We start from the raw sequence: 27,983 nt of genomic DNA, 5'->3' as shown, positions 1-27,983 counted from the left end.
TTTTCCAAAGACAATTCCTAGTTTTTATTGAAAGAAGACAACTCTATACAAGTAGAAGCCCTACTAAAAATGCATCATTCCTGACAAAGGAAAATATTCAAGAAAATACAAACATTGCTTTATTCGTAAATACAAACATACTCCATCCTTCTCCCTCTATACGAGAGATAGCACAACTCAAGATATATTCATTACACACAAAAAAAAAACCTTCGAAAGTCTTCAGATAAGACCAGCTAATTTACATAAGCAGTAATAATGGAGACAAGGCATGATCTTGTATAAAACATTTCATCGAGATGCATAATAAAAAGATTACTAGAAGATCTGATTCAGTTTGTTTTGTTCATTGATAACACATAATCACAATCTCTCAGTAATTTAAAGCTATCATCAAATATTTGATTCTGATGACAATCATTATAATAGAATAATTCATGAGCAGTGCCCTCATTAATATCTCAACTGCTGAAAGCCAGAAGGGCGTTAACTCTGTATTAAAGTATACAAGTTAACTCCCTTCTTCTTCCTAAGAGATGATCTATGCTGTATATGACACAGATATACCATAAAAGTTCAAAATAAATAAGCTAATCGTTGATATTAAAATAAATACATAAATAAAATTGATTTGCCATTGGTCAATAAATAGCATCAGAGGGGTGCTATAGATAAGAGTCATGCTACTTGTATAGTCATCATAGGCAGTGGTACTACTTCGAAAGGCTATGATAAAAGGTACATATACACACATTTTATACAAATATCGAGTCATTATTTCATGTATTTTAACAATTAATGATTTCGTAATAAATTTAATGATTTTGTAATAAAAAGGAATAGAAAATTCATCTACAATATGCTATAAGATAATATATATTTCTATATGCATTCAGAATTGTTCTTGAGATATTGTCTTTTATTACATCATTCAACAAGTCACATCTGTGAACTTACTTAAAAATGCAATTATAAATAATGGAACATTCCTGCAGTTGTCACTTGATAAAATGTGAATACAACACTATTTTGCACTAGCAAATTGTCTTAATTTAAAGGATATGTGACAGAAACAAGGTTCATTCATATCAATTCCACATTTGCCATTCAGATCAATTTCTAACTAGGAAATTGTAATTGCTGATGTATACCCCAAATTTCTCTGTCCGCACTTATTCAAAATAAGATTGTTACTGGACAGATATTCAAATGGGATAAAATGTAACTTGAATTCCTTTGCGATTTAGTGTCACTTTCCTTCATTTTGTGTGGGGAGATAAAGATGCATTCTTTTACGATATAATTTCATAGAATCGGGACAATTTATAATACCCTTTTACAATAATAACATTTCATGTGGTCAATGAAATTACATTCTTATCCAAGTTTTGTTTCTTGCTCCATATATGGAAGAACTGTCAATGATTGATATTATTTGTTTAAGTCTTCCATATAGAATGTCCTGTACCGTCATATCACCTTTAAAAACAAAAATCACTGCATGTGTTTTGCATCAACAGCAACTAATCTGTAATATAATATATTTACAACAATGACAACAAAAAAATCCACAAAATTGTTTTTTCCAAGGAGGAAGCACACCATAATCATTATTAAGATTATAAAAAGAAAGAAATTCTAGTCTCTGATATACTTCAGACATAACACTGCTACTAAAGATTGTTTATATTGTATTTTGAGGACGTCTGTATCTCTTCCTTACATTTCACATAGTAACGAAGCACCCATACGAAGCCAGATTGCACTTTAGGTTACAATAAAACATTCTTTCTTACTCAGGCAATAGGAGAATAGCCACATCAAGTCATCTATACAATTGATATAAAAAGCACCACCACCACCATCATCACGAACAAATCTAATCCATTTTCTTCTTTCTCATGTAAAGGTAGACAAATATCATATTTAGTAAGTACACATAATTCCTTTATGACAGTGATGATAAGGATAGTAATAGAAGATTCTGATTATGAATATACAGATATTCATGCACAAGAAAATATGGTTTCTTTTTTTCTTCACAAAGACACAATAGAGATAGCGAAGGATGGTTGTGAATATCCAAGTTGATTCCAATGCTTGCACAATACATATTCTAAAAAAGTCCAGACCATGTATATTTACAGTTGTCTTGGAGTCATTGTATACAGTGTGATGGAGCCCCGCATTACACAGAACAGAGTATATAATTTCTTTGAGTTTGTATATTTTATAGTTCTTTTTTCTTCTTTGTTTCACAAGGTGTTTTTTATTGGCAGACAGATATAAAACAATCCTCTCTTCATCAAGACCCTGCCTCGATTGCTCGTACACTTTGACCTCTTCACAATGGCAACATTCATTTGATCTGTTTCTGTTTCAATTGTTCCATTGCTTTATCACTTCACTTCCAACACTCAGATTATTGAAATGTTTTAGCTTCTCTTCCCTTTTTCCTTTCTCATCACACACAAGAATTTCGTCCCCTTTCGTCTGTCCCAACTTTCGTCTTGAGTGCCCCATAATTCACAACTATCCACACCCACACCACCACCAACATCACTGATGCACAGCAAGTCTCATACAGAGACAAATTTTGTTCTTCAAGTTCTATATATTAACAGGATCTTATACCAAAAAGTAGTCACTTTTAACTTCTTCTTTCAGAGCTTTTATAGAAGTCCTTTTTTTTAGTCTTATTCATTCCAAATATTCACCTTTCTAAACAAAATGTTCAAAATAAGTCACTATTGTTTACATATCGATCAAGAAGTTAAGTCATATTCATCTAAACAAGGTCTAAAATTTAAAGACTTATCTTGATATATTGATATTAGTGCCATCTACTCATCTAAAACACAATCTGAAATTATTCCTATGGTTTATTGCTTAATGATTTGTCTATAAATAATAAGTCACAGGTGAAATCAATTTCAGTCATTAAAATGGAAGACGTTAAGTTCAGTGAAAATTCACAGTGGGAAGTTCTAAACAAATTAATCATCTAAACAAAACAATGAATATAAAATATTACGATTAAAATCTTGAGATTACAGAGAACAATTGTTGCAGGTTTGTTTTGGGTGCTGTATTCTCTGTTGGATTTACTGGAAATGGGGATTCTTTGCTGCTCCACTTATTGCATTCCAAAATGGCAGTCGCTTCTCCGATTCCATCTGATTTTCTCCTCTTCAGGGGATGTAAAAACAATCAAATTCCTCTTCACATAGTCACAAATCCTTTCCAAAACTCGCAATATTTCACTCCATACATATCATTCAAAATACGTCTCCAACCAAGTCCACTCGATTTGGTGTGTCAGAGCACAGCAGCACTAGTCTTCATCCAAGTCCATTTGTCATTTCACTGCTTGGTATGTAAATGTACTAGAATTCTTTTCAGTCCTGCCTAGCATAGCAATGGTTTTTCTGTTTAGAAGAGGGCATTGAACTTCTTGAGGTTCTTCTGTTTCCACATTGGCAGTTTGTAGAACTCATTTTTGGTCATACTCAGGACACTCTGAAAATGAAACAAGAATAAAGGCCCAAAATCAGATAAAAAATGGAGTTTGCTTACACAAAAATAACAAGTTAATTGAAAAGAGACCTTAACAGCCTACTCAAATTTGGCCGGACATAGTAACAAATACGTACCATTCAATACTTTGAGATGGATCAGTCAGTTTGTTACAAAGGTTTATGGGAGAATCTACAAGGCTTGCCCAAAGCTAGCCTGACATAGTATCAACCAATGTATCAAATGTGATCCTATCAGCAGAGAATGTATAACATTTGGATCAGTATTTTTTCTTCCTGAGGTTCTGGTAAGAGCTCTTGAAAGCTTGCCAACAAAGCAGTTACGAGAGTTCTTAGAAGAAGAACAAAATTGCTTAAAGTTTGTGCAATAAGGCTACAAGTTATCCAGAATCGTAGAGATTATTCCATGCCTTATGTGTGAATCAATTATTTACTAAAAAGGGCCTCAGGGAAGAAAAAAATCTACAATGTTTGCATTAAGCTGGTTTTATTTAGCAATCACTGTAGACATATATCTGAATAAATGAGTACATGTAACTAGTCTATTAAGTAATGTTAATTCCATTGGTAATATTGATATTGATTTTTCTCCAAGGAATCTTGATTTGTGTACAGCGCTTAAAAACTTTATGTCTCAAGCAGTATATAAATTGTTCATATTATTATTATTATTATAATTATTATGAAGTGTACCAGGGAGGATACTGACCTGGAAATCCGAATCTGAGAGATACGTCTCGAGCTTGAGAGGATCGACACCCTCGGGTAACGGTCTCTTGCTGATCTCCTCCAAGCTGTAGGTAGCCTTGGTCAGCTTGGCCAGGATGTCCTTGACCAAGATAGCCTTGCCGCTCTTCTTACCACTCTGAAAAACAATCATGAACATAATAGATAAATGAATATTAAAGGCATCGTTTAAAGATAAACTTTAGTACTGGTAATGCGATTGCATTGTGAAAGAAAAGGTGTGGAAAGGATCAGAAACAGTTGATCATGTAGCATGTAAGTATTGGTGTGCACTGCAAGGTTCTGGAGTCATCAAAATCATAATAAATTTGACCGAGTCTTGGTAAAGTAACAAGCACTGTACACAGAAAGCTATATATGGGACAACACACATGGTGTCGGGGCTAGTACTACCTTGATTTCCTTGTCTTTCTATGCTCATTACTCAGCCAGTATACATTTTCTTCCAAAATTGTTTGGCACATGTCATTTATTTTTAATCTTGAACATTCAGTGTAAGTTTCGTTTGATTCTGTGAGAATTAATTTAGTTTTTTTTACCAGAACTGGAATTTATCTTTAACAATTTTTAATCTGAGATGCATGGCCCTACGTGCTATCAGTGTTTGTGATATGGTGTAATATTAAAGCCCTAAAAAAATTGCGCTTCAAAATGATCATGAAGTTCCTCAAAAAAGTAAAAATCTTTGAGTGACCTTTAGACTGTAGTGTTATGAAAACCGTTAGGAAAACGCAAAATTTGATTTCGATATCCAATCATAAATATCTTGATAATCAGACAGGCGATCGGCTTGTAAATGTCATGGGATTCATGTTTGCCCTAAAGGTTTATAATTATGATTGCAGCATGAGCTAAATCAAGGTGTTTTTTTTTAAAGAATCTGAGACAAAGTTACTGGATCCCTTTAACTAAACTTGGCAAAGATATGGGCACTTTCATTGAATGTGCTCATACAAAGCAGATATATTCACATTCAGCCGTGTAACAGTGACAATGTTTGGAAAGTCAACCGCTGATGAAAGTTTTGTTTATTACTACTGATAAACAATGTAAGGCAAACGTAATTGCAAAGACTTTGTTTGGATTATATAATGCGTCATGGTAATGTTTGCATATTTAACATATTAAAGGTACTATGTCCCATTTGCAGGCCAAAAAAATGAAAAGGTTAAATTCCAACGGCATTTGAAAGATAATACTAATTTAGAACTTCCCTAAAAAAGGTGGGGCTTGAAAATGTCTTCAAGTGGGAGAATAACGACTATTAGTTGTCAAAAGGAGCTATAGAGCCAATAAGTAATAGTCTTGATTTTCAGACCATTGTACCGAATGGTCATACGTTTTATTCATTCAGTTTAATTTTGGCCATCACAAGAAGTGGGTTATTGATGTAGACAAAATAATGCTCATGTACCCTTTAAAGCTCATTTTATGTATGTTATTACCAAAGAAGAAAAAAAGCCAGTCAGTCACTCAATAGTGTCTGACAGTGAAGTCTAGCAAGTAAACGGGTTTCCTTGCATAATTTGAAGATTGGGACACTGCTAACGTTTAAATTTCAGAGATAGGACATGCAGGACATATTCATAATTCCTGCAAAGTTCTACAGAATTTGAGGTTGGCTGCAAAAGGGACATAGTACCTTTAAAGGACAAGGCTATTGAAATTGGCTTGGTCTGACTTTTATTTAGTCTTTGAAATCATGGGGCGACAAACTAAAAATGTGGGGGAAAAGAAGCCTACACTGTACATGTAAAGGTTTTTGTACCCTTTTCCAAAAGTAAGGCATAATTATGAACATTGTTTATGAACTAATTTATTGAACTATGCCTTAGCACTGAGTAGTCATAAATATCACAATCATGAAACAAACACTCTTGGGTGTTTAGAAGGTCAAAACCATGACCTTCAACTCTTGATTTCTTGGGGGATAATTCCCTTACCACGCTCAGTTTATTACAATGTATTACAAGTCATAAATCTATTAGCTTAGATACAATTGCAGACCCTCTCTCTTAATCATGTGTACGCTCTGAGGTGACCAGCTGGTACATTCTCTAATATATTCAATTGGGGGGGGGGGGGTGGGGGGGGGGGGGGGGGGGGGGGGGGGGGAACGGAGAGGAGGAAGGAGGGGTTGAGTAAGGGAGGGACGCAAGGAAGATGATGGAGGAGACGTGGAGGTGAAATGGGAGGGGGGATGAGGAGGGTGGAGGGAGGTATACTGTTTTATGCAATGTAGAGCAGTCATCTTTCTCTAAGTAAACACAAGTTTTTTTTATTTATCAGTGTATCTTTAATATACTCCCCCCCCCAAAAAAAAAAAAAGAAAAAAAAGAAGAGGGGGTACAAATTTCTACTATTCTTTTGCAAGGATCACACTACTGATATGTAGCAAAGTGTTTGATTAAAGAACAAATTAATATCTGTACAAAACATTTGTTCTGTTCACTTCCATTACTACATTGGACCCACCTCTTTGTTGAGCTTCATGACATCTTCTCTGACTTCCCAGAAAGGAAACAGGTTGGTGAAGGTTAGAGGTTCAAGTCCCGCATAGACCAGGTAAGCTTTGGGTGGGCTCTTCGGCCTCTTTTCTGCAATTAAAAAAATCAGACACAATCATTAAAACTAAAATTCTTGAAACCCAACTCTTGTTCAAGTTTTTTTTGGCATTCGTATTGCAATCATATTAATCAAACACCATTACAAAATCAACAATGTTCAAAATGTTAAATAAAGGCTCTACTTGACAATGCTTAAACCCTCGGAACAAGGTAAAAAGCATGTTTAAGTATAGAAATTAAAAAAAAAAAGTCCAATCTTAATATCTCATTCACTGTTAATGCTATGACTGACATTGTTTCATTGTATCAAGCTTCACCATTCTTTAAAAGATTTCAATTTCGAGAAGAAAAAAACCTTTACTTTATCTGAAAAAAAGTACATGTAATATAAATCACTCTTCTAAACACCTTCAGCACCAAAGATTTAAACTTCCCATAATCAACAGAAGGTTTCTCGAGCTACATGTATACTGCAATAAAATGTCTACATTCATACAAATCATAATAACAACTTAACAAAACATGAACATTATTTCCCAAAGAAAAGTATAATTTCTCCTCAAGTTAGTCATTCTTCAAGAGTGAAGCTACCCACCTTTGCAGTAGGCCATGATGGTCTCCATGGCTAGCTTCCGATCGATGTCCCATCTGATCTTCGCCGAGCCGGTCTTAGTCGTCCCTGACGCCGACTCATGATCAGCAGGCCACCAACCTTGCCAGAGGTATATCTCATAGTGGTTGTCTAAGGCATAGAGATCTGCATCAAAACAAAGAAAATGAATACAGATGATGTACCTAAGTATGTAATGTTATCGTTCAATATAAACTCTGACATACATTTGTGAAACATTTTTTGTAATATAATTATTTATGTTAGTCTACATTTACGCAAACTAAACATCTGGCTTTGGTCCTAGCGACGAATTCAAGTTTTCACACTGCATCTTCTTATTTCTCTTTTTTTTCTCCATTGGTTTGCTGATGTATGATTTAAATAAACATTATTTTAATACCACTGTAAAGTAGTTTCTAAATTGTCCAGTCTCTTTGTCACTGCCATCTCACTAGTGTTATCATTATTATTATAATCATCATTATTGTCTCTGCCATTGTCCATCATCCAATTCACCCTCATCATCCAGCTTATCATCAAAATCTCCACCTCCATATATATCTTGGTTCACGGCTCAAGTAGCTCCGCTGCACTATGTCCATTAATCTACATTGTCCACTCTCCACTCAGGTGTTAAATGAGTACCGATAGCCAGTAGGGAATTTTTTTAATGCTGTGAGCACCGCAATCGGTAGCCTAGCCGCGGCACTAATGTCCTTTGGCAAGACATTTATCTACATTTTCCACTCTCCACTCAGGTGTGAAATGGGTACCCGTATGAAGGAATTCTTTGATTGCTGTGAGAACAAAAATCGGTAGCCTACCAGAACAGGGGTAATATTTGAGTGCCTTGAGCACCTTGCATGGTAGTCAAGAATCTGGCCAGTTCTTTATAGCAGGAGTCTATATTCCCTACACTTGATTCAAGCCACCGAAGATGGCGTACGTTATGAACAAACTCATACGCCCACCACCCCTATGGTACTTTACAAATATCCGATATTATCATTATTCTCATGACACCTACCTGGCTGATCCCCACCATATAGGTCTGACTGGAGGAAGGGGTACGGAGAGGGGTACTCTGTCGACCTTGCAGGGTAGAGGATTTCGTTGGATACAAACACCCCTGAACCGCTGGTCAGCTGGAACAGTCTCGGTGTATACTCGTACTTGAGAGGATCTAAGAAAGCAAAACAGAATTTGAGGCATGGTTTACACTCCTGTTACTACTAGTTCCATCAATTCAATTCCATTAATTTTACACATCATGTTTTTACCTTGAATATCCAGACTAATTATTTTAGTTTGTTGAGTTCACTTGGAAGACAGGAGCATGAGAGAGCAAGCTTTACACCTACAAGTATTTCTGGGCCTTGATGTAAAAGATTATCCAGAGTTGCACTAAAGAAATGCCTGGCTCTCTGAAATGGTGCACACTGTATTCTTATGATACAACTCTAAAAAAATCTCTTAATTACAGATACACGTATGTAGGCTTTATCTGTATTGAATTCTTTTTTTGTATACCAGGTAAATACCTTGTTGTCTACTTCCTTTAAATTAAATGCAAGAAAACAGTAGAAAATGCTTTAAAAAGGTTCACAAAATTATTTGCATATTGAAATGATGTACAGAGATAAAAGAGGGCAGGTACAATGTAGAGTGATTGAAGGGAGAGAGGCGGAAGAGACTTACCATTTATTGCACTATCATATGTATTTCTATCTTTGCCCATAGCCTTGGAGAAGGCAGCTGATTCCTTGCCTTCCTCCATCTCTTCTAACGTGACACTGCACTCGGTTGAGACACCTGCCTCTAGTGGAAGACTGGGTGGGGAAAAAAAGGACAAGATAGAGAAAAATCCATCAAGGTTCATTAGAATATACAGAGCATATAGAATACTTATATAAAGAATACTTATATGAAAAAACTTATATGAAGAATACTTATATGAAGAATACTTATATGAAGAATACTTATATGAGGTATATATTTTGACTGTCACAAATGCAATGGATAAAATGATTGCCCAAGGTAATCTTGAAACCATTATTCCCTGAGATGAAGTTGACAAGCCTAGTACTGTCAGAAGTTCTTGGAGGGCTCTATTTTCAACAGTGAACTGAAAATCAGCAGTCAATAGTTGTTTTCATTATGCTTCGTCCCATGTGACAATCATTTCAAAAGAGAAATTGTGTCTTAAATCTGCCTGCAAAATAGGTTTATTTGTAGAAATATTCAAAAATAAAGAAGACTTTGCATAGTTTGACCATTGGATTGTGCATATCCAATCAATTTTAACTTTATGTGCCCCTATAACCCCCCTGTATTGTGCAGCATGCCATAACAACAAAAGAAGCTGAGAGCAACAATGGTGCCTAAGCCTACTCTCTAATTATATGTGATATAAGATAAAGGAATGTGAAGCAGACTATGCTTATGGATTTTGTTTCAAATCTTTTGTACATTGTTTAATTTTTTTCCAATTTACAGCATCATATGCGAACAAATTAAAGCTCAACGGGCAGATTATACTCACTTTTCTTTGAGAGCAGCAGCAGCATGCTGCCCGCATTCTTTGGTTGCCTTGGAGACCTTGGCACCGTGCCAGAGATGTATACTAGACTTCTTATTATGGACTCCACTAAGATTGAGAAGGACAAACGAGGTCCTGGACCGGAGACTCCTCATCTTAGCCGGGACTTCCATTAGACTGGTCTCTTTGGTGTGTTCCCCTCTCACGCAGTATAACCTGAAGGGGCCTGCACAAACAGAGACAAACAGTGTTAGAACAATCTTAAAGATGTACCTGATGCAGTCAAGTTAAAATGTTGCAATTAATCAGCACATGAATCATCTTTACAAATGTACATGTATGGCTTATAAGATGCTTTATAAACCTGATACAAAACTCATTTAGGATTAAATACATCTACTATTACATGTACTATGACATTTACCCGACATTCAAAATAGATAAGAAGCTCCCTGAAACATAACAACATATTACTCCCTATTGCAAAGATAATCAAAAGAGAAGGTCTTAAACATTTTCATTTGATCCATCACTGCAAGGAGTAAGTCCCATCAGTGGTATCATCATATGATAATCATTTGGGTTCCATCAATATATAACAATCTTATAAATTGTCATACATGAATTTTATAAGATGTATCCTATAATAACCTTCAAATTGAGAAGGCCCACATCAACCTTCGCTTTGACCCCACAATACCAGTCTATCATTCAGTGGAACCTACCTTTTGTGTTTGTTTCTTCATCCTCTCTCTTGCCCACATGGACCACCATCCTGCCCCTGAAGAGCTGGAAGAAAGCCGCTGGCTCCTTGCCCTCGACCACCTGCTTCTGAGGACCCCTCTCCTCGTCCAACTCCACCGTCATCAGGGCCGACGCCCCCTTCTCGTTGATGGTGCTCTGCTGCCCCTGCCAGAAGAAGTAGGCGCACCTCTCACGCCCCTGGGATCCTCCCCACTTGGAGGCTGTACCCTTCAAGCTCTTCATACCTACCAAATGAAAAAAAGATCATACGTCATGGTATTTTGGTATAATATTCATCTATTCTCACATATGATGACAACGATCATGGACACTTTATTGGTGAGGAAACAAAATGCTGTATAACATCGTTATCCCAGTTTTAGCCAAGCTTCCATCATATGGCTCTCACAACTTCTACCCTTACTGCATCACCAATAGTTTCTAGTGTTTGGATACACTTTTTTTTGTTATCCATATTGTCAACCTTATGTTATGGTACTACGGTGTGTTCATACTCTAGAACGTGCCATACAACCACAGATATTGTGTTCCTACTCACACCTACCTGTGTTTTCAACGTTATACAGCCACCTGATAACGTACGTATCCCCTTCGTGGAACTGCCCAAAGCTCTCCTCTGGTACTACGGTGTGTTCATACTCTAGAACGTGCCATACAACCACAGATATTGTGTTGATCCTCTGTCCTTTCCTGTCAATCTTGCTGAAGAATGCTGCAAACATGAACACATTTTGAAACTCCATTAAAATATCAAGCAATACAGTGTAATATACATGTATTTGTATGAATTTCATTGAATCAAAGCACTGCTTTACTGAATTGGTGCAGGTTTTTACCTAATTGATAAAACATATATATTTACATGTATATATTTGTCTTTAATTGTTATGTAATGAGTATCACCATTCTACTAAACAAACAGGAAGTTTTAATTTGAATTCATGCTGGTGTTTACATTAGAAATTTAGGTTAAATACAATTCAGAAGCAAATCAATTAGAATTTCATAGATATAAGTCCTTTTTATTCTCTGTACCTCAAATCAAATCAGGAGATAATGTGTTTTATAGTGCATGCAGTAAAATTATTACACAATCATTATTTTCTCCACATATTGAGATACATCTGCAGGAATTCATTTCAATTGTCAACAAATGTACTAAATAGGATAATTTTCACATAAGTAAGGCATTAAATGTTATTTATAAAATGTCTTCATGAAATTAATGAGATCATTTGGGCAACTCAAATCATTTGCAAATGGATTGCATGATTGCTGCAGAAACACGGATAATGCAAAAGTCAATAATGGTGTCTCTTAATGGACAAATCAAAACTGGGTATGGAAAATCGCAATGTAAGTCCGTAAAAAAAAATGAAGCAAACTTAGATTTTAAAATGTTTTCATGGCAAAATACATGCTGAACACAAAATCATATAAACAATATAATGATATTGAAGTGCAAAATGTTGCGGAATTAAAAATTGGCAAATGATTGCACAAAATAACCATTTTTGTAAAGAAAACAGGGGTAGGAAAAAAATTCAAAGCAAAACTTGACATTCCTTCTCCAACATTTTAAAGTAATGAAACATTTTTTTTTAAAACTCATCAGATATTTCCAGCAGGACAAAGTGAGACAAGACTTGTTCTAAATCAAACCATGGATAGAAACAACAGTCTAAGACTAAATAATCCTGAATCAAGTGAGTTAGTAAATCACATTTTCTATGTGCATTGAAGTCTACTGATGTAAATCCAAATAATCAGACACAATTTATAACTACTGGTAAATACATGTAAACTATCATATATTGATATTCAAAACCAGAGGGCAAATAAGAATAAGACAAGTTTGATGACAGCTTCTGTAACCAGACAACTGACAGAAATTCTATAGTTTTTCATTTTATATATCACAAACTAATAGACCATTTCGTAGTTAGCACATGGGTAAAATGATCCCAAATATCCACAGATCTTTTACTCATGGAGAAGTCCCACTTTGTGTATTATAGATTAATCAATGCCAAAGTCATGTATGTGCTTCATGAAAAGCTTTTGTTTGCCCTGTTGTATCATAGAATGTACCGCAGGTGCAACACATGAATAATGATTACATAACATGAGCACCTTTTCATCTCAGTGGGTTTTACAATTTTATCAGAAATGACCTCTATCTGCCCATGCGCAGATAGTATTTACGAAATGGCTTATTATCGATAGGGGCAGCCTGGTCTCACTTTGAAAAAATGCAGCTTATTTCATGTGCAGGTAAGGGTAGGCTTAATTAACAGCAAAGGCATACCTTGTATAGACTAACTTCCTACTATAGTACTATCCAGAATATTCACAATCTCATGCAGACTATAATCTAAAGTACCAGTACCACAAACCATCTTTCCATTCTCGCTAAAACTATACAAAGTGACTACTGGGCACTGAAATACTCTTAAGAGTCTAAATTATGCATGCATTGCATACACAATACATAACATATAGAAATTCAAAAGAACCAATTTTGATACATATATTTACGCATTATATTATATTTCTGTTACAGTACATACTGATACCACATTAAATTGATATTATACATGTACATGAACTGTTCAAACACATTATCAGAAGAAAAAAATAAACTTTGAAAAAATTTTCATACCAAAAAAATCTTCCAGCATAACCCAATCTAATGTACAAATGATATGCAATCAATAGTCCATCTCAAAATAGATAAAGAGATTTTATTCATTTTCCAAGGAAGCTAAAGTTACGAGAACACTGAAGAAAGTGCAGTTCATGCATAGAAAAGCATGTGTCTTTTAAACAGTTTGCCACAGGTCTAGTAAAGCTTAATTCCAAGCACTGCCTTTAGGCACAAACAAATCTGAGATAGAAAGTGATTAAACTTAATCTACGTTGGAAGATGCTAAATTCATATTAAAGGTAACTTTACAAGTATATTCAAGAAATTAAAACATTTTTTGTGTACAATCAATGCATTAATTAAATCATATAATTGAGTCAGAATAACGGAGTACCAAATACTCCATTATGTAACCTTTAAACATGAATCTAATCCATCTACTGAAAAAAAATTACGAATAAGGACATAATTCAGAATAAACAAGATACATGTCATACTGACAGAAGAGACATATACATGTAACATTACATGTGAAATCAGCTGTTAAGAAAATAATAAAATAGCATAAACCAAATTGCAAAAGGAAAATGAACAAAATAGCTGCATTGAAGTGAAATTAGCAAGTGAGAGAATTGAAAATAAAACAGAAAATAGCACCTGTAAAAGTGGAATATATTGATATTATGATGCTAATTGTCCACAAAAAGCATGCACATGTCGTAGGACACTAATCTCATTAAATTTGTCCTCATTTTGCCCAATACTGAAAGTTTGGGAAAGTTGCTCTTTTACAATTTTATCAAATGTTCCACTTTAACAGTTTAAGTTTCTACGGTAGGTGAAACAGATGTAGTGAAACAGATGTAAAGAAACAAAAGGACAAACTTTAGCTTGAAATTGAAAGTAAAGAAGTACTGATTGTACATTAAATGGTGAAAGCAAAGTAACTACTACAAGAATCTACAAAAAGATGTGCATCGTGGAAAGATAGAATGAGATAGATGATGTGAAACTAAGGTAAAAAATTAGAGAAGAATTAGTGAAAATCACCTGGTATTTCAATCTCACTATCATTTGAAGTAGCCAGTCCTGATGCAATAAATGCAATCAATCCACAAAGTGAGATGGTTACATCATCATTTTTTAAATCAAGATTAGAATTTTGTGCCATTAACATAAGCCCAAAGAATCACGATGGTGTCAAGACGAATAGTAAGATTTTTTTTTTGTAAAGAGAAGAAAAGAGTATCATTAGTAGAAATTGTATAGTGTCAGAAGAAACCAGCTCTCACAAAAACAATTTAATAATAAAAAGAAAATCTCTTTCTAAATCAATTTTATGAGATATTCTTCAATACGAGTCATGGATTCGGTCCTCTAATCAATAGTATAATTTATTTATCATTTATGATAACATTGATTTCTCTGTGTTTGCAAAATTCCAATGACAACTTTCTGACATGAATAATTTCTTCATATCTTGTCGGACCAATGCCCAGTCAAACTATATATCTAAAATATGCAACGTACCATTTATCTTGATGCAGATTTTTTTCTTTCACTTGTACATGTGAGAGCTGGTTTACATCACAGTAAAATATTTGGAAAAAAAACTATTAAGATGTTTAACACACATAGAAAAGAAACTGTTAATAAAAATATTAAAACACACAGTTAATCCTTCCTTAAATGTGTGATTCCTTGTATAGCCACTTTAATATCTGTACGTAATTCAACATATATGTGTATTGCGAATGTATCAACCATTATGGCTTTAAAAATCTCATTCGGTTCCAGTAACAAGATATTCATACGTATAAATTTCATATTTGACCACTTTAAATACTTTCTCCACTCTAAAAAAGAAAAAAAGCTATTATTCCCATTACAAATTTCTACTATCTTGATTATCATTAGTACAGTAAAGCTTCAATCAAAAGTTGTGTTATGACAAATACATCATACTTTTTAATCAATGCTGAACTGTTAACAGTATAAACAGGAACCAAACTTTTCAAATAAAAGAAAAGAGTATCTTATAAACTTCCAATACATCTTTATTTCATGTCATATAAATGTTGCCTAGGTACATGTACATTTAGGATATACAAGTAACAATACGGTCAAGATTTAGGCCAACAGTGGTAGACATATTACAAAACAATCAACAATTATTTCGAAAATATCATCAAATGTCTATGTCAAAGGAATTTGCCATGATTCATTACTGAAAAGGTGCATCATGGCAAATTTTACAAATCTCATCGACCAATTTTCAAATTTTCAAATTATGTTACATGGACAAATCTGTGGACACAAAGTTTCTGAAGATATACTTTGAAAAATGTCATTTTTTTTATGAATCAAAATTAGGGTAATCCACTGAATAGGCTGGTTGAAACAACTATCCCAGGGCATAATTATCATTGAAAGCATATTTCGCAATCACAAAATATCATCAAATCCTTCATATTCTTCAGCATTTAATAGAAAAGAGAAAAGATTATTTCCATTGCATTCACTTCTTGAAGACCTTCATCGAATATAAAATCTAAATCATGTGTTAACTAGCACTCTTTTGGAAACTTTCCATTTAAAATAATCAAAATTAAGCCTTAAAAGGGTGGGTGTTTTTTTTTTTCAATCCAAGGTTGCACAAAAAAAAACAAAGACAACATTCCTTTTCACAGCAAATGAACAAACACACCACCATGCACTGTCCCTCTACAACGGATAACTTACCATCCCCTCTGCCTAGATTGGTACCTTCCAGTATAAGATCAGATTTCTCTCTGCTGGGTTGGATCATGAGTTTGGCATCAAACGGAACAAGCTCAGATATTGGGTCCGACTGCTCAGAAGAAAGAGAAAGAAAAAAGTACGGGGATAACAAAAAGGAAGTGTACTTTGCTATATGTAAGCAGAAACAAGAAGAAAGTCCTATTCTACTAATACATATTTCAAATACACAGTATTCACTATGATGTTTGATTTCAAACACACACAAAATAAAGAGTGGGGAAAAAGATGTGAAACACACTGCTTCAAACACAATCAGTTTTAAAAAAATGAATTGAAATTTCATAGCAATTACCAAGTTGTCTCTTTAAAGTGAACAATTATGTGTTCACATGTTGACACTTGCCAGTGTCCTGTTGCATAAAACTTTTTATCAAATGTAAGGAATTGAGTAGTTTTTCAAACAATTTGAGGCGTCAGTGACACAAAGACGTAACTCCATTTTGGCCATTTTGAAAAAAAGTGGTTTATGTTTCATTGAGCACTTTGGAGTTAACTCTGTTTCACTTAAGTCTTTGCGTTTCCTGGAAAGCTCACATTTTTCTGAACATTTTGATATTGAATACTCATTTGGGCACAATATGGAGTTACGTCTTAGTGTCACTGAACCCTTGAATTATTGTACATTGTTCTTAAGAACAAGTTATGTAAAACAGGGCCCAGATTCCTAACGATTGAGGAGTTCCCTACCTTTTGGTCTTCCTCCTGACCGTTCTTCTTGGATGAGTCTGTCTCCCTCGGCCAGTCAATGAACTTGTGCCGGAAGAGAATTGTCTCCATGTGCTGTGTAGCCTGCAGATTCAATACAAATCAGATACAAAAGTGTAATTCTCTACATGTACTGTATGAAGCATGTTAGTGCCTGTGAAATACTATACGAGCCTCATTGTGCAAAGTCAAGTTAAGGTAAGAAAATTAGAATTCAAATGCTTCCCAAGTTTCATAGAATTTACCATCTTTTATATCTCACTCTTAACCTACAAATACATTCCATACATGCAGCTACAATCATATTACTAGTGTACCAATGATCTTTCTTTCATAACTAAAGTCAAACATGGATTCACTGTGGAGAATGATACATTATTTTATTACTTCTACCCTCATAAGATGTGCTTCTCTGTAAAGAGAAGGCGTAGTTCTTGTTAAGGTAACAAATGTTTTCTTAGCTTTCTGATTCCTTTTGTTCTTATGTCAAAGCAAGAGTTAGTGGCTTTGTTTCAATTATTATGTATTATGGAGTCAACTTTTCCTTTTAATATCTTCTAGACAAATTCTTTCAAAATGAAAGTGTCAGATAAGTATTCAGTAATTTCTTTACTCATTTTGATGACATACCTTCCCGATGAGCGTCCAGTCGGGTCTCTCATTCTTCACCATGTTCTTGGTATCATTGGGATTGATGGGGTTCACATCGTAGTCGGAGTAGTCAAATCCTCGTTCCCGTAGCAACTGGGCAAGCTGAGCGGCTGCTTTCCTCTTCCTCTTGGATGCAGCCTTACCCCTCCATATATAGATCTCACTTCCAAAGTCAAAGACGAACACCTGAAAATAGAGAAAAATGGTATCTCAATAAAGAGGTGGAATGAACTTAAACTGGCTTTGTGCTATCAGTAGAACAAAGACAAGAAACATTCACAAATTCTTTAATTTCTATTATTGGTAAAACTGATTTTATATTAATGTTAAATACAAATGCATTTTGATTGTCAACAAGGATCATCTTCAATGTTCCTTTCATCTCTCTCCTTAATCTACATCTTAATCATCATCCCCATCATCATCCTACTCTTCTTCTTCCTTCTCTTCCTCCTCACCATCATCATCATTATAACCACCACCGCCATCATCATTATCCTCCTCTTCTTCCTCCTCCTCATCCTCACCATCCTCGCCATTACAACCATCATCACCACAACCATCACCATCATCACCATCATCACCTATATCATCATCACCATGCCGGTACTAACCTCATTGGAATCCAGCATGTTGTACTTCCCAGGTGCCGCCCAGTAAGCCTCATAGGGCTCCAGACTGTCTCCTTCTACCCTATAAACCATGTTGGTCTCTGTGATGTAGATCTCGTGCATTTCATCCTCATCTGGAGCACCAACATCTGAGCAAAGAAAAGAGTGAAAAAGGTTGAAATAAACGGTGTCCAGATGCAGTTCAAAATTTATGTAGCAGTCCATAAACCACCTTTCATCAAATTCAAATTCAAATAAAAAAATTCATTGGTAAGCCATTAACTTGTTTATGTGTGTGTGTGTGTGTGTCTCCCCCCCCCCCCCCTCCCCCTTTCTGTGTAACGAACAATACACAATAGTGTATCCTTACCTGCCCATTTGACCCCTTTTAGAGGTGTTGGACAGTGACAAAAAAGAAGTTGTTTTGAAGGGAAAAATGTATATCTTGATTCTATTAAATTGAGATGATCTCACAATTTCCTCTTTTAACTCATTGCCTACGGGAACTGATTGGTCCCTGTACTACTAAGCATATGGGAGAAAGAAGTAAGTAGTCAACTGGTTAAATACTTTGGGATGTACCTTATTACGTGTAGGCATTGATGTCTTACTGTACACAGGTACATGCAGTGTATTTCTATTTGAACAACCCTAACTGAGTAAAATTTCTTTCCCTCAATTTGATCGAAATTTTTGCTTACAATTCATCACAGATTTTTTTTAAAAGAAAAGATGATTGCAAACATACAACATTTTGCAAAAGTTTGATGTCCATCCTCTTAGCTCTCACCTTTATATTTGGTCTCTCCTCCTAGTAACTCTGTGAACCTCTTCCATCCCCTGGAATGACTTGTCTTCCGTTTGGTTTCTTTGATCTCCGTCACAGAGGGTGCTTTACATCCTAGATCACGTTTCTGCTGTATATGCGCGGCGATCTCCGTGGCCTGTAAAAATTGATGGAATAAATTATATGAGATATTGCCTTGCACGTAGATATAGGTATCAGTGCTGATGTTCATACTCACAGACAAACCTTCGATATTAATCAGAAAGAGAGTACCGGTATGACGGCTTCAGACATTCTAAAACTTCAGTTTAACTGATATACACATACCATATGTTTATGGTTACTTTAATCCCCAAGTCAATTGAGGCTAACAGAACCTAAATCGATCCCCCAATCTCTCTCCAGCTTCAGCTACAAATGTTTAAATCCTGTGCCACTCAATTTTCTTTAAAAATGTATTCATTGTAAAATATGGGGTTTTAGAGATATATTTAATTTTTGAATTTGGATTCAATTATTTTCAATAGGACAAGCTTCACAATGAATATGTGCTTAAAAAGTATACATTTTTATTGGAAACCTTAAAAGCATCGTTTAACAATGTTAAATCTGAGATGCACGGCCCTACGTGTTTTCAGTTTCTGTGATATGGTGTAATATTGAAGCCCTACAAAAATTGCGCCTCAAAATGATCAAGAAGTGCCTCAAAAAGTAAAAAAATCTTGAGTGACCGGTTTTAACATACCGGTACTTGTTTTCCCCAATAGACTGTAGTGTTTGATTGATTTGAATTTGATTTCCAATCATAAATATCTTGATAATCAGACAGGCGATCGGCTTGTAAAAGTCATGGGGTTCCTGACTGACCTAAAGGTTTATAATTATCAGTGCAGCATTAGCTAAATTCAGGATTTTGTTTCAGAATCTGAGACAAACTTACCCAATCCCCATAAGTAGAACAGTTTCTTTTTTGGGTGAGATACATGTAAGCTGCCTTCAGCACAGAAGGGATTAACACAGTACCCCTGCCCTATTTATCTAATCCTGTAATCTGATCATCCCTTTCCCCTTCTTCTCACCTTGGATTTCTCAATGACGTTGGCATACTCTCCTATCCAGAGGAAGATCTCGGCAGCCGTGACCAAGATGAAACAATCCCCGCTGTTGAGTGATGTCATCTTCGGCTCCACCAATCGTACTTGGACAAACCTCCGACCTGTATTAAAGGCATCGTTTAACAATGTTAAATCTGAGATGCACGGCCCTACATGTTATCAGTGTCTGTGATATGGTGTAATATTGAAACCCTAAAAAAAACTGCGCTTCAAAATGATCAAGAAGTGCCTCAAAAAAGTAAAAAATCTTTGAGTGTCTGGTTTTACCAAACTCGTTAAAATCTTTGAGTGTCCGGTTTTACCAAACTCGTTTTCCCCAATAGACTGTAGTGTTATGATCGGCAAACGCAAAATTTGGTTTCAATTTCCAATCGTAAATATCTTGATAATCAGACTTGACTTGTAAAAGTCATGGGGTTCCTGACTGACCTTAAGGTTTATAATTATTATTGCAGCATGAGCTAAATCCAGGATTTTGTTTCTGAATCTGAGACAAAGTTACCGGATCCCATTAAAACCACCAAGGGCATGATAACCTTTGAGTGCTCATACTTATCTTGACACACAAAAGATAAGCACCTTGCATACTTTTCAATCCTCTAAGCTGCTTTTTAAAAAGCATCCTTGCATATTTAGCAATTCTCCAAACTGCTTGAAATTATAAACACTTGCGTATTTTCCTCAATCCCCTAAACCGCAAAGGACACCTCAACAAATTGAAAAACAGAATCAAGTATTGATAAGTCTTCATTTAATTAAAGATTTGCCAATAAGGAAAAGGGATGTTCATTCCTTCACATTAAGAGACATGTAAACATATTGAAAAGTTTATTCCACTCTCAGTAATATGGAATAGAGAACACGAATATCATATTTTATCATAGTCTTGAAAACCAGACAAAAAATTAAACTGTGAAACTATTTTCTTACCTTTGACATGAATAAGCATGATCTCTTTGTAGGGTAATAGCTCTGATAAATTACCGCCCATTTCTCGTACATCTTTGACTGTTGTGAGCTTTGTCTTTCCTTGTGCGATGTCCTCTTTGCTCGCTAGACCCGCCCTTGCAGCTTTACTTGCTGCTTTACTGGCATTTTCTTTACGTGCTGCAAAGGAGAAAAGAAGTGGTGAACCAAAGGTAAGAAACGTGTGGGTGTCCATCTTATATTTTTTTTAAAACTACCATGCCTCTACATACATGGTCAACTGGATATGTTGTTGGACTGTGGATCACATTAGGGTTCTGGACCTGCCACGGCACTAACGTCTTTCCACCCAGGTGTGAAATGGGTACCAGTAGGAAGGAATACTTTTTTTTAAAGGAAGAAATCTCTCCCATGAAGCTTTGATCTAAACACAAAGAACAAGTCACTTCAACTAATTGCCCCCAAAAATCCTGCCCTCCAGCTCAACCAGCTCAGTCTGTGCCCAAACTCTTTCCATATCCAGGACTTACCCACCATTGACATTTTTAAAAAGAATCTAAAAACTCATCTATTCCAAAAACAACCCAAATAACTATAAAATAAGTTTGAATTAGTATTACAGTGCCTACATTATGTCTTTTGAATTAGTTGCCATTAGTAATATAATGATATACATGTAATATGTGAACTTCCAAGGAATTTACATGTTATGTTAATTTCTTTAGTAATATTAGTAATGTTTAATCTTCTTGGTAATTTAAGTAATGTTAATTCCATTAGTCATATTGATTTTTCTTGAAGTAATCTTGATTTGTGTACAGCGCTTTGAAACTTTTATGTCACAAGCACTATATAAATTGTTTGTATTATTATTATTATTATTATTATTATTATAATACTTGTTAACTTACAATCTGACTTTGGCTTCTTTGTCTCTGGAACCTCGGCCAGTTCTATCCTCTCCTCTGTGTATTCAGACACGATGTTAGGCCTGGTCTTCATCGTCCTCAGTGGGTTAGCGGAAGGTCTGGTCCGCCTCTGTGGCCTGAGGGATCTTCTGTGTGCTGAGGCCATACCAAGGCTAAAAGGAATCAAAGATTGAAATACAATGAAAAGAGTTCTGATTACAACTACTAATTTCAATAAAGAGGGCTTCTAAAGATTGTTTAAAAAAACTTGTGACTCTTTAGAATTGATATATAAAATAGCATTAAACTGCAGTCAAACCTTGAAATAACCAGGAAATAAAAAAACAGGGTTGATAGACAGGTGGTTTAGGAAAATGAAAGCTTTAATGCCGTATTGATAAATGTGAAATGTATTTTTAAAAATCACTACTGCAAAGTGTGATCAGCGTCATCCCTTGACCACTAGAAAAGAAATGTGCACAGACCTACTGGCATGCCATGTTTTTCAAAACTCTGAGGTAAATTTTGTTTAAACAAATTAAATTAAATTCCTAACTTTGACCCCAGATGAAAGTCTACATAAGTTATAAACTGAACCCAAACCCAAAACCTAATGCTATAGATACCTAAAACCCTAATTGCAACCCCAGCCTGGCAATGACAAGATACATGTAAAGCCAAACCAAATGATGGGTAACTGGAATTGAATCCGGTTGTCATTGAAAACATAGACAAATAACAGATGAAAACCCAAAGAAGATTTACCTGTGTCCAGTGCCTTCTGTTAAAGCATCAAAGTCGGACACTGTAAGCTTTAACGTTTCCTTCTTCTCCACCTTCTTGGTGATGCTCTTGGAGGTAGTCGATGTCGTTGTCGGCGTGATCGTCTCATCCATGAACTTGGTGGAGCTTGCGTAGAAGTCTGTGAAGCCCTCATCGTCCGGCTTCATCACCGTCACCGTTGTCCTGATAACCCTGAAGTCTGGCTCCGAGTCTTCTGATTCAGTGGTGGTCGTTGTTAGGCCGCTGCTCGAAATTTCATTTCCATTCTCATGTCTCGCTGTTGTAGAGAAAACGAAGCCAATTTTACCAAAATTAATCATAAAACTTCAACAAAGGATACCTTTTAATATTGTCCTAATAATCTTAACAACAATGACACTTAATACACATTATTTGAAATCATCAGTAACAAAAACTTGATACCTATATACATGATGGTATTGGTACTTCATAAGTGTACTTGAATTTGTGTGTCAAGTTACAGTGCTCTGATATTTTTCAATAAAGTCATGATTATTTGTGAAAAAGGGCATCAGAAAGTCTAAATTCACATTTTATCATTTATTGTGGTTTTGAACTAAACGATATCTATGGAAACATGCCTTAATTTGTGTTGATGTCACATTAATATCTCTGATTTCAATGTTTATACACTTTCACCCACTGCTGCATGCTTCTTGTAATGTTTGCAGAGCTCTGGTAGGACAAAGAAGTTAGGAATGCAACAAATCCAATTGTAGTGCTTGATCTCATAATAAAAGCAATAATAAACAAATTTCATTCATATAAAAAACTTACATGATTGTGAATCACTGTTGATACTGTTATCGCTATCTGTTCTCTTGATTGTTACTGTAATGAAGGAAAAAATATATCAAAATGCACATTAAAAAAATGAAAAATAGATATGACAAAATTGTCTTTTGATAATGTATGTCTATATTGCGAAGTGGTCATGTGGAACATATATGAATACACTAATGCCAAATGGTATTTTATATATATAACAAATTGCCTGCTTAGAACAATATTTCTTCTTAGGCAATTTGGGAGAGTAATACATGTAGCAAGATAAGGAGAGATAAGGTAATTAAAATTGATATAAGTAAAGAATGGACAAAATTAAGGAAACATATGTAAGAATAAGAGAGGTAAAGCAAAGGAGAAACCTGGAGTATGAAAAAATGGGAAGAAAAAAAAAGGATAGGGAGGAGAATGAAAAAGGCTATGAACTGAAAAAGAAGAAAATACAAAAAGAAAAATACATGGGAGATGCTAAAAATTTCTGGTCTTTCGCAGATTTTTTTCTCTAACCAGACTAATCATTTCCATAATAATTAAATTAATTAAACCTATCCAAAACATCAAATACTCACTCCTAAATGATCCAGGTCTGGGTTTGCGATTGCTACCAGCTCTCTTGAGTTTGGTCTGTGGTTTCGTCTCTGCTTCCTCAGCACTCACTTTACCCGCTTGCTTTAGTTTCCCGCTGACGGTGAAGTTATCGACATCCTTCTCTTCTATCCTCTTTCTCCAGGCTGTTCCATCTTCCTTGAGGGCTTGTAACCTCTCCGATATACTACCCTGGTTGTTTGGTAAGTCATCAGCCTACAATTTAACATAGAATAATCAAAACAATAAGAAAATTATTGAATATCACTAGATTTAATGAATTGTGCAACATTACTTGACAGACACTAATACACTGTAACTACATGGATCAATAAACCATCTTTAAATGTATCTTGGTCATAAATGTATACTTTTCTGACTTTGGTTTATCTAGTGTATAATTCATCTTCTTACAAATCCCTACAGCTACAGCATAAACATGTATATCATACAATGTATCCTGCAATGGAAAGATTAATGTATGGGTTTTATCACCACCATCCTTAAAAAAAAGGTGGAATTGTTGTTAAAATTTTCAAGGATATACATCAAAGGATATACCTCAAAGGATATACAACTATACAAGCCTATTGGATTGTTATGGTCTGTTTACTCCTTCTCTGTTATTTTCATTCATATAGAAGTCATAGAAACCAATCATTTTGATGATTTCTTGTATAAAAGTTGGATGACGTTATTCAATCTGTGACAAACAGTTCTAGGACTAAAGCATTCTTTCCTATTGACTAGAGCTAATCACCCATGGTACCAGTACTACCAGGTCTCGTTCAGTCTGGTAAACTGCAACTGTTGAATCTGGGACTGGGTTCATCACCCTGTATATTACTCTATTGGAATTTGATATTATGGTCGAGCTCTTTAATCATAACCCTTACCAATATCCTAAAACAAAGTTTACTTGAGAAGGCCATTACTTACACAAAAACAACTTATGGGAATGGTTTTATTACCTCATTATTCGTCTTAAATTAGTTCTGGAGGTTTGAAAATTTAACAACCTACCCTACCTAGAACCCTATAATTCCTACTCCATAACAAAGTTCATTTGTGAAAACAAACATACAAACAAACAAAAACAAACCAACAAACAAACTAAAAACCAAAAGACAAACAAATAAATGTCACTTACACCAGAAGCCATGCATGGGATTTGGATCATAATTACCTCATTATTCTTCTCAAATTTGCTGTTGTGATTGAGCAAGTTTAGTCTTTCCTTCAGACCTGATTGGGGTGAATCCTCGTATTTGCTGATTCTCTGCTTCCATCCTTCCTCGCCATTCTTCTGTAGGGCCTTTAACCTGTATGGACAATGAGAGTCAAATTAAATGTTTGATCAGGGGTTGGGTGTCTGGACGTTTAACAAACATAAAGCCTTCTCATTTGCCTTCAGATTGAACAAAAAAATATTGATAAAAGCACTAACCATTATTACTATTTGCCTTTTATAAATTAGTCTAAGATAAGTCTTGAAAGATTGATAAATCAACTGTCCGGATACACAACCTGTTCGGAAGCACAACGTCTGGGTATACATATGTAGGTAATGATTTAATATGACAATATCATCTATAAACACACAGGAAAAGGAAAGAGAATGGTACATGTATGTTAAAATGCTATATTTGAGGAAGTATAGTGAGCAATTCCGAGAATAAGGTAGTGTTTGCTGCAAATATCAACATTTGTCCTTGCAATGTTTGTACTTTTGGTAAAAGTACTTGAACGTTATAAGTAGTGCTGTAGTCAAACGTTTCCGTTTTCAATTGGACGGTTTCGTTTTCCCGTTTTTTTTTTTTTTTTTTTTTTAAATTTCGATTTATGCCTCTCCACCTGTAATATGCCTGGCAATGTCTCCCACCTCAGTAATCTGTGTGTTGACTTACCACTCCGAAACTAGAACAACCATCCAATTTGTCTGTCATCTTGGTTTGAAAGTAATCTTTGTAATAGATCTCAATATGTAGTTTATTATAATAAGTCATCCAACTTTTACACACGGCGTACCACAAGGTTCTATCCTAGGTCCTCTACTGTTTTTAAGTTACATTAATGATCTTACACATTCTTCTAAAAACGACATTGTTACTATTATTTGTGACAAGTTCACAAGCACAAATCGGCGCCTGCACCTCGCAGTTAAAAAAAAAAAAAAAAAAAAAACGAATTGGAGATATCCGTGATGTTACAGCACTAGTTATAAGTCAATAAGTTGATCTGTATACAGGCCTCATAAAACAAATATAACAAATATAATACTAAAAACGTTACTTATAAAGCGCTTACCAGTTACCACCGAAGTCTCTAAGAATAAAAAGTGCTTTACAATGTCCCAGGTATGAGAAATTGGATGCTGGATGCTTGAAGCAGAAGCGATATATTATTCACTCTATACACAAATTTTACCAAAATAATGGGGCTGTCCTATCCGTGATCAAATTTCCTTTGAGAGGCATAAATCGTAATAAATGCGCCTAATGATCCTTACCACTCACTGTGCCACCCAGAGGGCACATTGGCAATGTAAATGAACTCCAAGTTATATATTTATACTTTACTATTCACCTTTAGAATGTACAGAAAATTTAGTACTGGTGTTTCAGAGAGAGAGAGAGACAGAGAGAGAGAGAGAGAGAGAGAGAGAGAGAGACACTGTAAAGGTGTTCAGGTTGGTAGAAGCCCAAACTACATGTTATGATAACCCCAACCAATGAAAGTTATTTTTGGTATCAGAATGTAAACCAATGAAATAACTTCTCTAGTATTTCATTTAAATTTATTTATTTTCATAACCAACTGAAGAAGTATGGGTAATAAGGACCGCTATCCTCAAGTTACAACGCATGACTAAATGAAAAGCTGTCTTTCATATAGCAGTCCTAGCAGACCCCACATTTTTACATGACCTAATACATGAACAAATATATCTGAGCTTTCTTACTTCTAGATAATTTTGCAGAACATGATATTCATAAATCGGTCCAGAAGGGCACTAGCACTGAAGCAGTTTCGACAGTTTCAAAAATAAATATTTGCCCTGGGCATACCAATCCCTCACAAATATCTTCAGCTTGCAGCAGGTAGGGGAGAGATCGAGAAATAAAATAAAACCTTCGAGATTCTGGACTACTCTGACACTTGACATGTGCACTCAACGATGATACATCTAACCAACAGACTTGCCTATCTTGGATATATCTGGCAGTCAGTACATTGTTCTTATGTAGACTTTCAGGATCTACCCGTCGTTAATAGTACCAGGGCAGTGTTTCACAAAGACTAAGATCGACTTTAAGTTGACTTAACTAGGGCAGGCTTTTCATGCCACTGGTTGCTCTGACAATTGGTCTGTCAATTACGATCTCTAGATAAAATTTTTACCTTCAATAATGAACTACCAAAATATGTCAATTCTGTAGATTTGTGACCATGATTTGTACGTCCCTTGAGAGACCCATGCCAGTAAATGGTAAGAGCAAACAGTGGCATGAATGGCCTGCCATAGTTAAGTCCAACTTAAAGTCGATCTTACTCTTTGTGAAACACCCCCCAGGTTCTCTGATAGACTCACCTATCTTTGATAGAGCTGGTGGTCTGTACCGGGTCCATCATCTGTCTGATCTGTTTGAGTTCATTGGGTGTGACCGGCTGGGTCTTGAACCTGTCCGGGTTCTGAGCCCTCAGACTCTGAGACGTCACCCGTTTGGGAGTCACTGGTTTCTGGGCTTCCTCGAATGCTGCTGGTATCGGCTGTGTCTTGTTTCTGTAGGTAACAAAAGAAAAAGATATGACATTGAGAGTTAAGCTGGCATTTGATATACTGGCTGATTGGGAGGGGGCAGGGGGAGGGGGAGGGGGGCAGGGGGG

The 27,983-nt window shown here is 35.4% G+C and overlaps 1 protein-coding gene across 2 annotated transcripts; it reads right to left on the bottom strand.

Annotated features, from left to right (window-relative positions):
• On the bottom strand, positions 1 to 27,909 carry LOC578781 (supervillin). Of its 2 annotated transcripts, XM_011663113.2 has the most exons (23): positions 27,688 to 27,909; positions 25,282 to 25,417; positions 24,080 to 24,311; positions 23,502 to 23,555; positions 22,686 to 22,980; positions 21,924 to 22,093; positions 21,016 to 21,192; positions 20,050 to 20,186; positions 18,974 to 19,127; positions 18,187 to 18,332; positions 17,552 to 17,758; positions 16,904 to 17,005; positions 16,157 to 16,265; positions 14,465 to 14,503; positions 11,312 to 11,479; positions 10,728 to 10,991; positions 10,006 to 10,228; positions 9,162 to 9,292; positions 8,491 to 8,646; positions 7,446 to 7,607; positions 6,759 to 6,880; positions 4,246 to 4,401; positions 1 to 3,519 (listed from the first exon to the last, which is right to left on the bottom strand). In XM_011663113.2, the coding sequence occupies exons 1-23, from the start codon at positions 27,726 to 27,728 to the stop codon at positions 3,433 to 3,435; spliced, it is 3,468 nt and encodes a 1,155-aa protein (XP_011661415.2). In that variant the 5' UTR covers positions 27,729 to 27,909; the 3' UTR covers positions 1 to 3,432. The 2 variants fall into 2 exon arrangements, with proteins under 2 accessions (XP_011661415.2, XP_030829583.1); XM_030973723.1 differs by lacking the exon at positions 14,465 to 14,503.
• Between the last annotated feature and the right edge of the window lie 74 nt (positions 27,910 to 27,983).

This window comes from Strongylocentrotus purpuratus, unplaced genomic scaffold (assembly GCF_000002235.5).
Source record: "Strongylocentrotus purpuratus isolate Spur 01 unplaced genomic scaffold, Spur_5.0 spur5_scaffold_7, whole genome shotgun sequence".
Lineage (NCBI taxonomy): Eukaryota > Metazoa > Echinodermata > Echinoidea > Camarodonta > Strongylocentrotidae > Strongylocentrotus > Strongylocentrotus purpuratus.
This window is presented reverse-complemented; position numbering and strand designations above follow the sequence as displayed.

Coding starts and splice junctions, on each gene's coding strand:
- LOC578781 (XM_011663113.2), bottom strand. CDS start 27,728: ATGATGGACCCGGTACAGACCACCAGCTCTATCAAAGATAG. Junction 11,480..14,464: donor TAGTGAGATTGAAATACCAG/GTGATTTTCACT, acceptor TCATGTTTGCAG/CATTCTTCAGCAAGATTGAC. Junction 8,647..9,161: donor ATATGATAGTGCAATAAATG/GTAAGTCTCTTC, acceptor TTGCTTTCTTAG/ATCCTCTCAAGTACGAGTAT.